This window comes from Lithobates pipiens, unplaced genomic scaffold (genome assembly GCF_037356315.1).
Source record: "Lithobates pipiens isolate NorthernLeopardFrog02 unplaced genomic scaffold, aLitPip1_a1.2 Scaffold_28, whole genome shotgun sequence".
Lineage (NCBI taxonomy): Eukaryota > Metazoa > Chordata > Amphibia > Anura > Ranidae > Lithobates > Lithobates pipiens.
In genome coordinates, this window is record NW_027507789.1 from 179,040,721 (window position 1) to 179,055,335 (window position 14,615).

The 14,615-nt window shown below is 43.6% G+C and overlaps 1 protein-coding gene across 4 annotated transcripts in view; it reads right to left on the bottom strand.

The window, feature by feature from the left end:
• Nucleotides 1-6,761: 6,761 nt before the first annotated feature.
• The window catches only part of SPOP (speckle type BTB/POZ protein), a 75,186-nt gene continuing 67,332 nt past the window's right edge, over nucleotides 6,762-14,615 (bottom strand). For all 4 annotated transcript variants that reach the window (XM_077459990.1, XM_077459992.1, XM_077459991.1 and 1 more), the window contains exon 11: nucleotides 6,762-14,537. In XM_077459990.1, the coding sequence (XP_077316116.1) occupies nucleotides 14,393-14,537 (145 nt within the window). In that variant the 3' untranslated portion in view covers nucleotides 6,762-14,392. The remainder of the gene's footprint in view (nucleotides 14,538-14,615) is intronic.

The following is a 14,615-nucleotide window of genomic DNA, read 5'->3' on the forward strand; positions in this document are numbered from 1 at the left end:
CGACATGGTCTACTTTGTACTCATTTTAAAATCTATTTCACTTTCACAGAGTCCTCTGTGGGGGACAGGAATTCAGATGCAGTCAGGTTTTACTGCTGCCTTTAGGAGCTTTGGACACTGGCAACCCTTCCTCTACTCAGTATGTCTCAGTTTTGTGGAAACGCAGTACCAAGGGCAAGAGCAAAAAGCAGAGGGGGTGGTAACCATCTTCATCAGTGGATTCCAAGAAGTAGATTTTAAAATTTGTATAAAAATCGAATAGTCTTTCTTATACAGATACAGGATCAGGATGTCCAAAAATAATTCAACCAAGGAGTGGACAGCAGCCATGACAGGCCCACAAAAAGGGACTGGAGACTATCTGCAACTCAGAACCACCCCAAGGACCCATGGCTGAATCAGATGAGGTGAAGCCCCCTGCAAAACATGGAAAGCTGCCAATGACCAAGGGGAAACCACAGAGGATAAACCTGATGCTCCAGACTAGGATATATGAGAACACTGCCAGAGGTGAATTACTCCACCCAAAGGCATTCTGGACCTGATCTAGCGAGAGCGAGTGAAACCAAAAACCCGCCAAAACAGGTGGCACATCATAATTATTTGATAAAGAAGAACAGACCCTTAATATTTTGTGGTCTACACTGGGACAAGCCCACAGGAGAACAGGTCCCCAGAGGGAACCTTGGACAAAACCAGGTCCACAAAAAAAGACCAGCCAGTCTACACAGAGCCCCAAGCCTTCCAGTCGTAACACTTAAGCCTAGTACACAGGATCATAAAGTCAGGCGAAAAATAGCACTTTCAAAGCAGTCGTATGATAATCTGCTCGTTAGTATACAGCTTTCAAGAGCTGATCATGACAGTTCATTCGAAATTACTAGAAGAGATAAATACGAACATTTTTCTTGTATGAGACCAGATCATACGATTTTAGTTTCATTAGTACGAGAATTTTTGTAAGATGAGTAACCTTTTCAATTTCTATACGAGACTAGCATTTAAAAAAAAAAAATGACTAATATTCATCTAATATTCTCATTGTGTGTACAAGGCTTTAGGATTAAGGGTAGGAAAACTCCATGATACGGAATGGGTGTAGCTTGCTTAGTCAATCAATCTCATTAAACAAGGTGCCCAGAGATATTAGAATTATCAAAGCACAATAACATTATACACAAGGTCTGCGAAATGACCAATGATATTGGTATAGAACCCAAGGGTACAAGCCCACAATGTTTGCCTGACTAAAACTGGGTAGGGTGCACAAGAGGCAACCCCACACAGATAGACAGGGATAGAAGCTATACCTCTGCCCCAGACTGGTGATAAGAAGCCACCAGGATGAACACAAAAAAAAAGTCCACAATAGAACCTAGAGGTGTCTCTGGGGTCTGACAAAAAATCTCTACAGGACCTGCCTAACCAGAAACCTAGAACATGGTTCTAAAGATCTTCTGACCTGCCCCAGTCCAGTGAAGCATCCATAGTGGTGAATTGAAGAACAGGAAAGTAGTCTTGCTGCTAAGAACACTCACGTGATCAAGGGCAAAACAAGGGAAGATATCTGCAAAATCTTCTTCAAGTGGCTGCAGATCAGCTACAGAAGGAAGACCTATACTCAGGTAATCAGGTCCCATGAAGGCCTCTGGACATATATTTTATTTTCAAATATAAACTTTATTCAACTCCAAACAAAGGGAGAAAACCTCTGGACATATATTATCTCCAGCAGGGGATCTCGCATATTCTGTCTGCTGACAATCCAAGGCTGCGATTATTTCTGCCTGTTATGTAGGAGAGGATGAGCATGTAGATCAGGGATATGCAATTAGCGGACCTCCAGCTGTTGCAAAACTACAAGTCCCATCATGCTCTACCTCTGGGTGTCAGGCTTGTGGATGTCAGAGTCTTGCTATGGCTCATGGGACTTGTAGTTCTGCAACAGCTGGAGGTCCGCTAATTGCATATCCCTGATCTAGATACACAAGCCTATCCCTTTAGGTGAAGGCTACTGACTGAGGAAAGCTATGCCAATGTATTGTCTTTTAGAAAATCACTGCAGCCGATACTACAGTAGTACTCTTAGGGGTCCATTTAAAAAATAATAATACTTGCACAAACATAGGAAGAATTTTTGCAAACTGAACAAAATGTCACTGTAATCTTTCTAATGCCGCGTACACACGACCAGACTTATGTCCGACAGACTTTCGACGGAGTTCTGATGGACTTTTCGAATGAACGGACTTGGCCACACACAATCACACCAAACTCCGACGGATTCGAACGTGATGACGTACGACTGGACTCGAATAAGGAAGTTCATAGCCAGTAGCCAATAGCTGCCCTAGCGTCGGTTTTAGTCCGTCGGACTAGCATACACACGAGTGGATTTCTCGGTAGGAACTGGGTCCGGCGGAGTTCTGGCGAAAAAATTTGAAGCATGTTCCATTTCTAAAGTCTGTCAGACTTTTGCGAATCAAAAGTCCGTTGCAGCCCACACACGATCGAATAGTCTGCCGGAATCATTCCGTCAGACTTTTGATGTTGAAAAGTCTGGTCGTGTGTACGGGGCATAAGAGGTTAATGCCTATATCATTAATTCCATCGAGTGGCCAAAATACAGTATTGTTTTCTCAAATATCCCAATGAGAAAACTATAGCGCATTTTGATCACTAGAGGAAGCTGATATAGGAATTAATCTTCTAGGAAAAATGACATTTACTTTTCATTCAGCTTACATAAATGCTTCTGGCATTTGTGCAACAGCAGTTTTATAGACTCCTAGGTATCACGACACCTACTGCTTCCTGAAGGTGAAGGTACTGCAGCACCATTGAGATCACCAAAAGGAGTCCAACCCAGCAAGGCTCTCAACAAAGAGGGCACCATTTGCTCCGAGGAGCCAGACTAAAGCCTCAGGTATGAGGACATCCTTGCAGTTAGGGTTCCCCTGGATGGGCGGGGATTGATCACCCCACTCGCGGTAGAAATTTATGGGCCATGGTAGCTGCTACCTGGACCAAAAACCATTGAGAAAAATGTATTCATCCTGGGGGGTGGGGGAGATTGCATTATCCCAAAACTTTTCCCTGCTTGGGCAAAACTCTGATTAATATGAACTTGCGCCCGTATCCTTCACACTAAAGTACATACAGTAGCTATTGTGAGCAAGCAGTAAAAAGTACACAAAAATAATGTCTAATTCATCTCTGCATCTTCAAACATCTTGAAGAAATATATTTTCATTGTTCACAATACAGGTAGTAGGTTCTTCTCTAAGGCCCCTTTCAGATGGGGGGGGGGGGGGCAGAATCCGTCAAGCAGATCCACCTGATGACAGGTACGCGTCGACTCCGCTAGGCAGAGCGGACACAAACCTAGAGGTTCTCTATGGGGCAGTTAGATGGAAAGGGACTGCCTGTCTGTTTCCATCCAATCTGTTCCAGCGGATGGATGGCAAACGTATACCCATCCGCGGACTGGATGCCAGCAGGTGTCAGTGGACACATGTTCACCAATATCGGCAGCTCCATATAGAACAATGGGTGGTCACAGCGCACCATCTACCTGAAAGAACTATAGGCAAAACTTGTTTATCCTCATGGATAGAGTAAGGGAGGGTTATAACCCCTGTAAGGTTTATTTTTGTCATGTGTCCCATTATGAAGATTTCCCTTAACTTCCTGTCCCATAGCCAAACAGGAAGTGAGAGGAATTCCCTGCAAATTAAGGGAATCTCTTGGGGAACCCTAGCTCACTAGAACTAGTGTCCCCATTGAAACATTTCCCCATCTATTACTTTTCTGGGGACAACTCAGAATTTGGGATTTTCTTTTATGACGATAACAGTAAACAGGACTATTAGAGACCGACGCTCTCCCTAACAGGAGCACGGACAGCAGTACAAACTAACCCCTTTATCCAAAACTGAAAAATAAGGCTATAGTTGGAGGCCTAATGCACATTAGACATTATAAAAAAAAAACGGCAGGAGTTGTAGCGGTAAAATGCTGCGTTAAAAAATCGTGAATGTTGCATCATGCGTTTTTCAGCAAAACTATACTCCCACAAAACCTTATGGCTCAAAAACGCTCATAAATGCAGAATAGCTGCATTTTTCAGAGTTAAGAGTATTTTTACAGCTGGAAACTACTCTTCAAACCCACTAGCTCTGGGTTTTTTTTTTTTTTTTTTTAGCCAGAAAGCCCTCCTGCCAAAAAACACAAAAAGCCTATGTGTTCAAGGACACATAGGATAACATGTTGGAGAGTTTACTGGCTGCAGAGAAAAACGTCTGAAGCCAAAAACAGCATCTGTAAAAATGTCCAGTGTGCATGAGACCTAGGATGTAGATTTCCCGAACCAGTTTAAATTGGTGCCCCTATCTGCTTCCAACCTGCTTGTGTAATGTTACAAGGTAGTTCCACTTGGTCAGTACACAACCAGGAGCTCTAAATACAGATCCCATCTGTAGCACCACCCAAAGGAGAAATCTGGTACTGTAATGTAAACATGCTGCAGGGGGTACTGATTGTACCTAATTGACTTTAGAGATGCACTTCAAACACTGTTTTCACACTAAACAGCAACAACCTTATATGAATATTGCAGTCACATTTTGAGCATGAACTTACATGGGTGTCAATGTATTCCCATGCAACAGCTGTTTTTTTGGTGGTGGCATTCATTTTCTGCACTTATAGCCAAAGCTGCCACCTTTTCTGAATAGCCCTTGTACAGGAGTCTTCGTAAGCTTACATTCACACTGGCGATTAAGGCCACTATAAATTGCAGTGGCAGGAATCTTCTGATTCTTGCTGTTGCTGTGAGCAGCTAGGTGCAGCCACTGGCCCCATTTCACTACGACAGGTCGCTGGCGGCTACAGGTATTCGCTTCTGTCTGCACAGCCAGCGATTACCTGCGGTGATCTCTGCTGGACCCACACAAAGTGCACCCAGCAGCGCTCACCGCAGGTAATCGCTGGCTGTAGAGGATAGCTGCATATCTGCAGCTGCTGGCAACCTGTTATAGTGAATAGGGCAGGAGGCCACACCTAGCTGCTCACAGAAACAAGCAGAGGATTCCTGCCATTGCATTTTGCACCGGACTAAGGCTGGGTTCACACTGATGCAAATTAGATGTCAATTCACAGGACAGGAGACTGACTGGCTCTCAATGGAGCCAGTTCACACAGCTCTGGCGTAACCGTGGAGCGCACTGGAAAATTGTCTTGTGCGTCTTTGGCTGTTTCAGGTGCGAATTCAGGCAAAAATGTGGGCCCGATTTGCACCTGAAACAGTAAACAGAGATGTACCGGACCTCCTGCTGTGAGCTGTGGCTGCAGCTAGTGTGAACCCAGCCTTAATTACCAGTGTGAACATAGCCTATAAGTAGATCAGCAGATTCCTGGGTTCTCAGCTCTGCCTCCTTTACAACAGTGGTTCTCAACTTCAGTCCTCAAGTACCCCCAATGGCCCATGTTTTCAAGCTTTCCTTTACTTTGCACAGCTGCTTTAAATCAATATCAATGACATGGTATTGATAAGAGCTATTTTATCTAAGGGAAGTTCCCAAAACATGGCCCTTTGGGGGTATTGAGGACTGAGGTCAAGAGCTTTACAAGACTTAGACAAAGTGTATCCACACTACAAGGTAACATCCATAAAAAAAAATATTAAAAAGGCAAATGTGAGAGGACTTCCTGACCAGCAAAAACATTTAAAGCACTGCCACACTGCAGTGATCAAAAACAAAATGATTTAAAATGGATTTCCCCTTTAAAGCTGAACTCTGGACACAAAAAGTTTCATTTAAATATAGTCAATAACCAAAAATGATATAATTGCACTGAATGCCTGTGCAAGCCGTTATTAGCTTGTAAAAGTAGCAGTGATATCATCACTGTGCTGTATATAGTTTGTACAGAGAGCAGAACTGTGGGAGGGGCCCAGCAGGTTCACCCATTACAGGCTGCCTGCAGGAACCGACAGGAGGGGGGCGGAGACAAGACCAGTCACCCTGCACAAGGAGAGTACAACAGTGACCCGTCTTTATTACAGGGAGGCAACGTTTCACACCAGATTACTGTAAAGATCTAGAAGAAATACACAAAGCACATCAAGATTCAAGTAAAAATACACATGATGAATGTATTTTGACAATGTTAACTTATCCAGGAGTTCAGCTTTAAGAGGCAGTCCATTGTTTCTTTGATCAAATCAAAGAAAATTGATTGCTATAGATCTATATGCAGGCTGCTATAGCCCAACATCTCTTGAAAACACTAATTTCCTGGCTGCCACAATCACAGATCTGGAACAAGTCAGAACTCCCAGTACTTTGTCCAGGTTGGTGACAGAAAGGGGGTTATTTGCAAAAGGCAAATCCAATTTGCACCACAAATGCAAACTACAAGTGTAAAGTGCACTTGAAAGTGCAGTCGCTGTAAATCTGAAATTAGTGGAAGCTCTGCTGATTTTATCATCCAATCATTTACAAGCTAAAATGCTGCTTTTTATTTTTCTTGCATGTCCCCCTTGGATATACAGCGACTGCACTTCCAAGTGGACTTTCAGTGCAATCTCAAGTGCTCTTTGCATTTGTAGTGCAAAGTGGATTTGCCTTTCGTAAATAACCCCCAAAGTACTGAAGTTTTAAGGGCACAGTGGTAGTCTTCATCACTGGTAGTGCCTTGTATTTCTTCCACCACTTTCCCTTTACTGTCTATAGCCAGGCCTTAACAATCAGTGAGCCTTTCTCTACACAAAGGGCACGTGTACTTTTAATTCAGATGAACTTGTGTGGAATGGAATGCGTTTAAAAGGATTGTGATGCACAATACAAAATAGGCATTGTTTATAATCTTCCAAAAACAAAATATAACTACTGGCTTTTAAGCATCGGTGGTGACCCTCCCAATGACGGAGGAGCATCAGCAAGTAAGAAATAGCAGACATAGCAAAAGCAAAAGGAGCGTATTGTGAGTACAAAACTATCAAAGTGGGGGGAATGAAGCAGTTATGTCAAATGTAGGCTGTACAGAAAGCTGGATGCAGCAAGTTAGTGATCAAAATGCCAACAGTTAGGGTTTTCCTGGCCAAAACCTACATCAGCGACAATGGTCTGCATTCTACTAGGAACCATGGCATGCTGGGAGATGTAGTGTTTCAGATGAGTTACCATAGCTTGTCCAAACCTGGTCTTCAATGACAACTAAGGCAAGTTTATATACACATGGTAAGCTCATTCAAATTGTTGAAGTTTATAAATCATACTAGATTAGCAAACATTCTGTAAGGCCTCTCTCACATGTGCGTACACCCATCTGATGGCTGTTTTCCCACACAGGAGTTCTGTAAATCCGCATGCAGGCAGTCCCATTCATTGCTATTGGAACACAGCTGCTGCTCCCAATTAGAAAGCCATATGGATACGGGTTCCTGAACACGGACATTGTGAGTTCGGGGGATATCCACACAGATGTCAGATTGGGAGTAACGGCTGTCTCTGTGCAGCCTCTGCATCCCAATAGACATGAATGGGACTACCTGTGCATCCACATGCGCACATATGGCCGTCACACTTGTATACTTAAGTATGCCCAGCGGCGGCTGGTACTCAATTTTCTTGGGGGTCGGAAAAGACCCCCCCCAGCCAAGTGCTCTGCACCTCGAGCCCACCCTTTTCGAAACCAATTAGAGCTTCTGGTTCTAATCACATGCTTCTAAAAAAAACAACAAAAAACATTGGAATCCATGTGTCCGATACCCTGGATTTAGATTAGGGGCCGGATGCATGGATTAGGGGGGGCAGCGCCCCTAATGGACAGACCGCCACCGAGTATACCTATGTGAACGAGGCTTAAAAAAACAAAACATAGATACACATCTCTTTTAAAGAAAACCGGTGCAGAGAGAATTACAGAGGCTGCCATTGCAGGCTTAAAAGAGAGGTATGGGTATCCTGCCCCTCATACTTACCTTGCTGCATCTGTCCCCTGGCACCTCTGCCCTGAGAACCGAGTGATCGAACACTGCCGATCACTCCGTTTTCAGAGCTACATGAGCAGAGAACTGTAGTCCGTCAGTCGCAGCTCTCTGCTCTTCTCCCTCCTCACTCACTGGAGTGCTGAGCTGTGGAGGGGGCGGCTCGCTGAGACAGGTGTCAGTCCAGACACCTAGCAGATCCAGACTCCTACTGTCAGGAATAATGCGGTGCCTGGACTGACATTGGTGATGTCAGCAGAGATCAGACTTCAGTCTGCTCTGCTGAAAACAGGTCACAGGGTTGCATAGGAGAAGTCTGGCCAAACGAGCTTTGGCTGGACTTCTCCTTTATAGTAGAAGTCCAATCAAATCCCAACTAAATTTAAATCTGCTCCCACCCCTATTCTAAGCCCCATACTCACTAAATCTAAGGACAGATGTCTATACTTACCTATTCCTTGGGAGCTCCGGCCACGTGATCAGCCCCCAGCATCGGCTTCAGAGTAAAAGAGGGACAGCCGACAACGGATGCCCCTTAGGAAGGCTATGGGTGATGTCTATTCTTCACTGAAGTCGGCCGCTAGGGAGATCACGTGACTGGATGGGAGCACCTAGAGAATAGGTAAGTATATATATATATATATATATATATATATATATATATATATATATATATATATATATATATATATATATCTTTTTTTTTTTTTACAGGGTAGTTAGTATAGGGCTTACAGCAGGCTTAAGTTAACATAGGATTGGAGCAGACTTCTACTTAAAGCGGAACTAAACCCTCCTGTTTTCAGCCAAGGAAGCTACCTTCTTGGCCTCTGGATCTTCAACTTCTATAATGCTGCACATGCATCCCACCGCCCCCTACAGCTTGCATGTGATTTAGCATTCGAGCTGATGTAGATGAGGCGTAAATCTGTTTTTTATTTTATTTTTTTCATTTAACAGATGAAGCTAATGGCAGTTGAATGGTTTGTCTCAACCCCCTAAAGATCACCACCCCCATACTATCGTTGTACAATTTCCTTTAGATCCACCAAGTGATGTAGTGAAAGGCCTAATTGGATTAGAAGGGCCCTTATTCTAAAGGGGATCTGTGTGGTCAGATTATGCCATGTATGGTGACCCTAAAGCCTAGTACACACAATGAGATTATTGGACACATTTTTTTTTGCAGTCTCCATCTTGAAAATGAATGGGTTACTAAAGTATGACATTTTTCATACAACAGAATAAAAATGTGTAAGGAATGTAATGTATTTTTGGACCAAAACTGTACTGATTAAGTGAAGATCGAGGGACCTGGTATCATACGGGAACATTTTTTGTGTTCGTCTCTGGGAAAATTTCACGCAAGAGCTGTGTACCAACAATCACATTATCGCACCATCGCTTTGAAAGTGGTATTTTTTTTGTATGATATTCTGATCATGTGTACAGGGCTTAATGCGTACAGTAGTCAGCTTTTATTCATTTAGGTAAAACCTTTATCCCAAAAGGATAAAAAAATATATATTTCTGTAACGGCTTAAAACTGGAGGTAGGCTTTAAAGGAGAAGTACAGGCAAAGCTTGTTTGGCTGTACTTCTCCTGTGGATCACAGGAGTGCAGTTCATTCTGTACCCCTGTGACGTGTTTTCAGCAGACAGCGGGCTGAGGCCTGCTGACGGCTGATGTCACAGAGGCAGTCCAGGTTCAGGCAAGGTCCCAACAATGCAGTCGTGATCCACCCACATGCCTGGATAAACACCCAGCTCAATCTCCCAGTGAATCGCTCGGAGACTGAGCCAGCGCTCCCTCGCCCTCCAGTGAGCGTGGGGTGGGGGTAGAGCAGAGAGCTGCTGACTGACAGTGACCAGCCGCCTTGAGAGGCTGACAACGCTGATGTTGAAGGGTGGCTATGTAAGACCCCTTCCACAGTGAGACAGTTTTCAAGTGTTTTAGAGCTAGAAAATAGCTCCTGTAAAGGGCCTGAAAGCTGCCTCCCATTCTCTGCAATGGTTGTTTTCACACCCGGGCTGTGCGCAAGCGGGACGTTCTGAAAAGTCCTGCAAGCAGCATCTTTGGGGTGGGTTGGGAGCGCTATATACAATGGGTTACAATGAGTGGGCAGCACTTCTGAATCACCTAAAAAAGCAACCTTTTTGTGGCTAAAAGTGCCCCGCTAGTGGCCGAAAAGCGTTCCAAAAGCACTGCTAAAATGAGCAGCGATTTACTTTGAACGCGGCCGTGGCCCCAGCGTGAAAGGGGTCTTACTCTTCCATAGATTATCTTGGAGTAAGTCACTCCAATGGACAATTCACCAGTTTAAAAAAAAAAAAAAAAACCCATATGCAGCCACCAGATCTAGTGGCTGGTAAGCTGCAAAATATTATTATAGTATATAATATATACACAACTTTTTTTTTTTTTACTTTTTCATAGATATCATTTGGACAGGGAATTATTAGAAATCCTACTACAGTTAGACTCCTTTCACACAGGCTTCCATTGGTCCGTTTTTTCACCCATCCGTTGACAGGTGAAAAACAGACATCAATGCATCTCTATGGAAAAATGGATGTAAACGGATGATCATCCTTTTACATATGCCAACATTCATTTTTTTTAAACGGATCAAAGCCTTATTTTTGTTCAGTTAAAAAAACTTAACAGATGAAAAACGGATGAGAAAAAAAAACCGGACAAAATGGTCTGTTTTTGTATGGGTAGTGAATGTAAAAAAACAAAACAAACAAACACTGATGGAAAAACTGAAACCATTTTTGCTTTAAAAAGAAGTGACTTAACTGATAAAACAAAGCGCACCCGTACGAAAGGGTACAACTGGGCTGGTTAAGATTTAAGATTTTATTTTTTGTTTATTTAAGTGCAAGCTCCAAATTTTTATCCTGGCATTGCTACCTAGTGAATCACGGACCTGAGATAAGCCTGCACGGAGGAATTTTAAATGATCAGATATGAACCCAGCCACTAAAACTGAATGTAAGTTTTTAATCTGAATTTTTTAATCTGAAGCTTTCATTTAAAAATGAATGGGGATCCCCATCAGGAAAGTCCTTGCTCGGTCACTTCCTATTATAAGAAGACAGCTGACTCCCAATCGCTTTTATGCATGGTCACCCTGTGACACGATCCACTGATGGAGTCTATAAGGGGCTTTGCTGACACACAATGATCAGGTGTAGTCTGCCGTTCTACCTATATAACTACAGTCTTCTCTACAGCCAAAATCCAGAATGTATAAAGCTTGTCTGAGCTGTCAGAAATGGGGGGGGGGGGGAATTAAGTTACACACTGCAGAGCTCAGAGAGAATGCTGACAGTTGATTGGGGGGGGGGGGAAGGATAATACACACACCCCCTCCATACAGCACACAGCAACAGAGATGAGGCTGTCAACCAGCTGGAGCTCCCTCCCCTGCCAACATTTTTCTCTTGGCGTCAGGTAAATGTGTCAGAAGCAACTCATGCTGATAGAGGAACAAAGAATCAGACAGAAATGACACGTAATTGAGACTAGTACAAACTATAGAGGGATATGCTTTTTTTTATATCTCATGTGTGAGGTTTACAACCAATTTAAGACTTCACTGGCTCCATACCTCCAGCTATGAACTGACCACACTAGGTTTGAGATCAGAATGAAAGCTGACTGCCCTGACGCTTGCACTGTCAACAATGGCAACATCTGTAATTTTATGAGCACCCATTTCCTTTACTGGCCCACAGACACACACACACACCTTCCTTGTAACATATTAGTAATTTTTCCCAGTACATATGGTAATGCTCCATGAAAATAGGACAATATACTTTGGGCTTCTTGCAGCTTCCATCCAGTATTCTTGGGAGAACATTAGTAAGGCCTTCAGTGGAATCTTAACCCATTTCCCAGGGCAGTGAACAACATGGGGCACAGCAAAGGCTCTAATCCATCACATAGATTGGAGCTTAAACTGCATTTTATAACAGAGAACACAAATTTACAGTATCTATGCTTCCAGCATGCATTTCATCTTCACTTCATGTGCATTCATGTTCTGTTCTCCTCAAACTGCAAGCAAACCTGTGCTTTGTCTATGTCGGGATAAGCAAGAGGTTCTTTTTATTCCTCCCTTCCCCAGCAGCACAGGCTCACCATTCCTGACCTTCCCCGGCACTCGTCTGCAGCCGCAGGGAGAAAGATTACCCAGTACTTCCAGGTATAGAGGAGCATGTGACTCTCTCCCCTTCCTTCATGTAACAGCGCTAGCAAATCACCAAATAAAAGACGAACACTGCGGCCGGTGGACTCACCATATATCCGCTCTTCCACTGTGCAACCAGGTGCTGGTCCAATCCGCGATTGTGGTAATCCAAGCATCAACGGGGGGGGGGAGGTCGACCAGGAAAATCCAGAATGTATTGCATAAAATCTATATCACAGAAACATCACCGTTCCAGATAACAGGATGACAGCAGTGAAGGCAGAATGTACTTAGTCATGGCGGTTATGACTAAACGCATTCTGCATGAAATGCATTAGCAACTGCTGTCATCCTGTTATGTGGAGCATACTTCTGTGACATGGATTTTATGAAATACATTCTGGATTTCCCTGGCCACTGGAGTGTGCTCCATCTTTTTAACTTTGATGCTAGCACTAGTGCTTGTCAATTGGCCTGGCTCTATCACATGAGGATGGGGAGACCATCCTCAGCCTTGTATACCCTACAACTAAGGATACTCCAAGTTTACACTAGGCTTCCTTTCCTGCCTCCCAACAGCCGGAAGGAGCAGCGGTGAAGCCAAAGGAAAGGGAATATGTGCTGCTGTGGAGGGCTGCATTAAAGCAAACCTGTTATATTGCTTTTCGTCACAAAGCACCGGTCACTTGAAGACTACCAAGGAAGGCACAAATACAGAATACAGGAACCATACCATACAACCAAGTAGCTAAATGCCAATTTGATTGGAAACAGTCATTAGAGATAGATGTAGGCTTCTAAAAATGCTAACTGCCTGACAGTCTCTGGCTTCAATATTTTCTGTGGCACAGAACTGAAACAAGCATGCATCAGGTGAAGTCAGAACCCCTGATCAGCATACTTCTAACAGGCCAGTGATTTCATGTGTTGAAGGTAACGGATCAGCATGACAGCTAGGCACTAGCATTGATAGACAAATGTACACAACGGCTGACGGCTCACTCCACAAAGCTAAAAAGAAAAAAAAAAAAAAAACATCAAAGGATCCGCATTTTCAAAAAGTGACAGCTATTTTCAGTTTCAGTTCAACTAGATTTGGAAAGGACAGTCAGATGGTAAAATGATCCTTGTCCTTGTGTTAAAAAGCTTTGTGAATTAAGGCTGCTGTGTGCCTTTTATTTTTAGAGGAAACAAGTACATAAGGTTTCCACTGACAATAAATCAAAATGATATCAGTTATATATTTTCATGCACATTGGCTACCTGGGATTTGTCCAGCACTGGTACAGTGACCACAACTTCCTTCTGCCGCAGGTCTGTACCAATCCCAAGAGCCAGCGTTTATTCCCTTCATGTCAAAGGGAGCATGTTTTCCCAAATGTCCCAAAAATCCCAGATGGCTACTGGCTTACAGATTCTACACATTTATTCGCCCCGTTTTACAACGCCTCCCATTTGCTACTCTGTGTTCAGATATTATGAGGTGCCCAGACTGCTATTTAGAAATGAATATTAATCCTAAACATGGCCGGTAGCCAAAACTGAATCCTCCAAAAAAAAAAAAATTGTGTCCAGCACTGTAACCACTTTCTGACACGTCAGCCATACACAACGGTACACAAGACGAGAGAGTGTGTGTGTGTTGCCTGAAAAGCCTCTTGACAAAAAGCTTTAAAAGCAAATAACATAAGAAAAAGAAGAGCTATGGTAGTGGAAATCTGAAATGGAGCAAAATAAGGGAACACAATATTAAGAGAAAATAAAATGCATCCCAGAGTGTATAAACACATATTTAGCCCCCATATTGTCCAGGAGCAAAAACAAAAAAAATAATAACAGTTGGGATCGGAGGGCAGCGAAAAGCTCCCAGCCCTTTAACGTCAGAATTCCAAAAGTCCTCCAGAGGAGAATGGGTGCAACAGTTACTTCGCTCCACCCCGATAAGTTAAGGTTCCGACAGGGAAATGCCTGCAAGGAGGGCAAGTTCATTATGCTCCCTGCTCCTCACAGGATACGGGAGACAGAAGGCTCAGTCCGGCCACGTGGCAAAGGAGAGAAGGGTGACAACACACACGACGTGGGGGAGGTCACGAATCCTCCGCTCTCGCTCCCTCCCCCACCAGTGTCTCTCATGCGATGGAGGAAAAGACGAGAGTGGCTCCAGGACATTTATGTTTTTTAACAATCTGTAAAGTGCATTAAGACTGCTTCAGACGCTTGCGAGGAGGGCCCAGGAAAGGGCACTGGGCTGAGGCCAGGGAACGGTAAGCTTCTGCCACAAGGTGAGGATGAGACACCACCATGGATTTCCAGCCAGATGTTTCCATGACATCAGAGGCGTGGCTGTAGGAAGAGAACAGGAGACAAACATGAGAAGAATTAAACAGAGCTAAGCAAATGTCCTCACTAACTTTTTCAAAC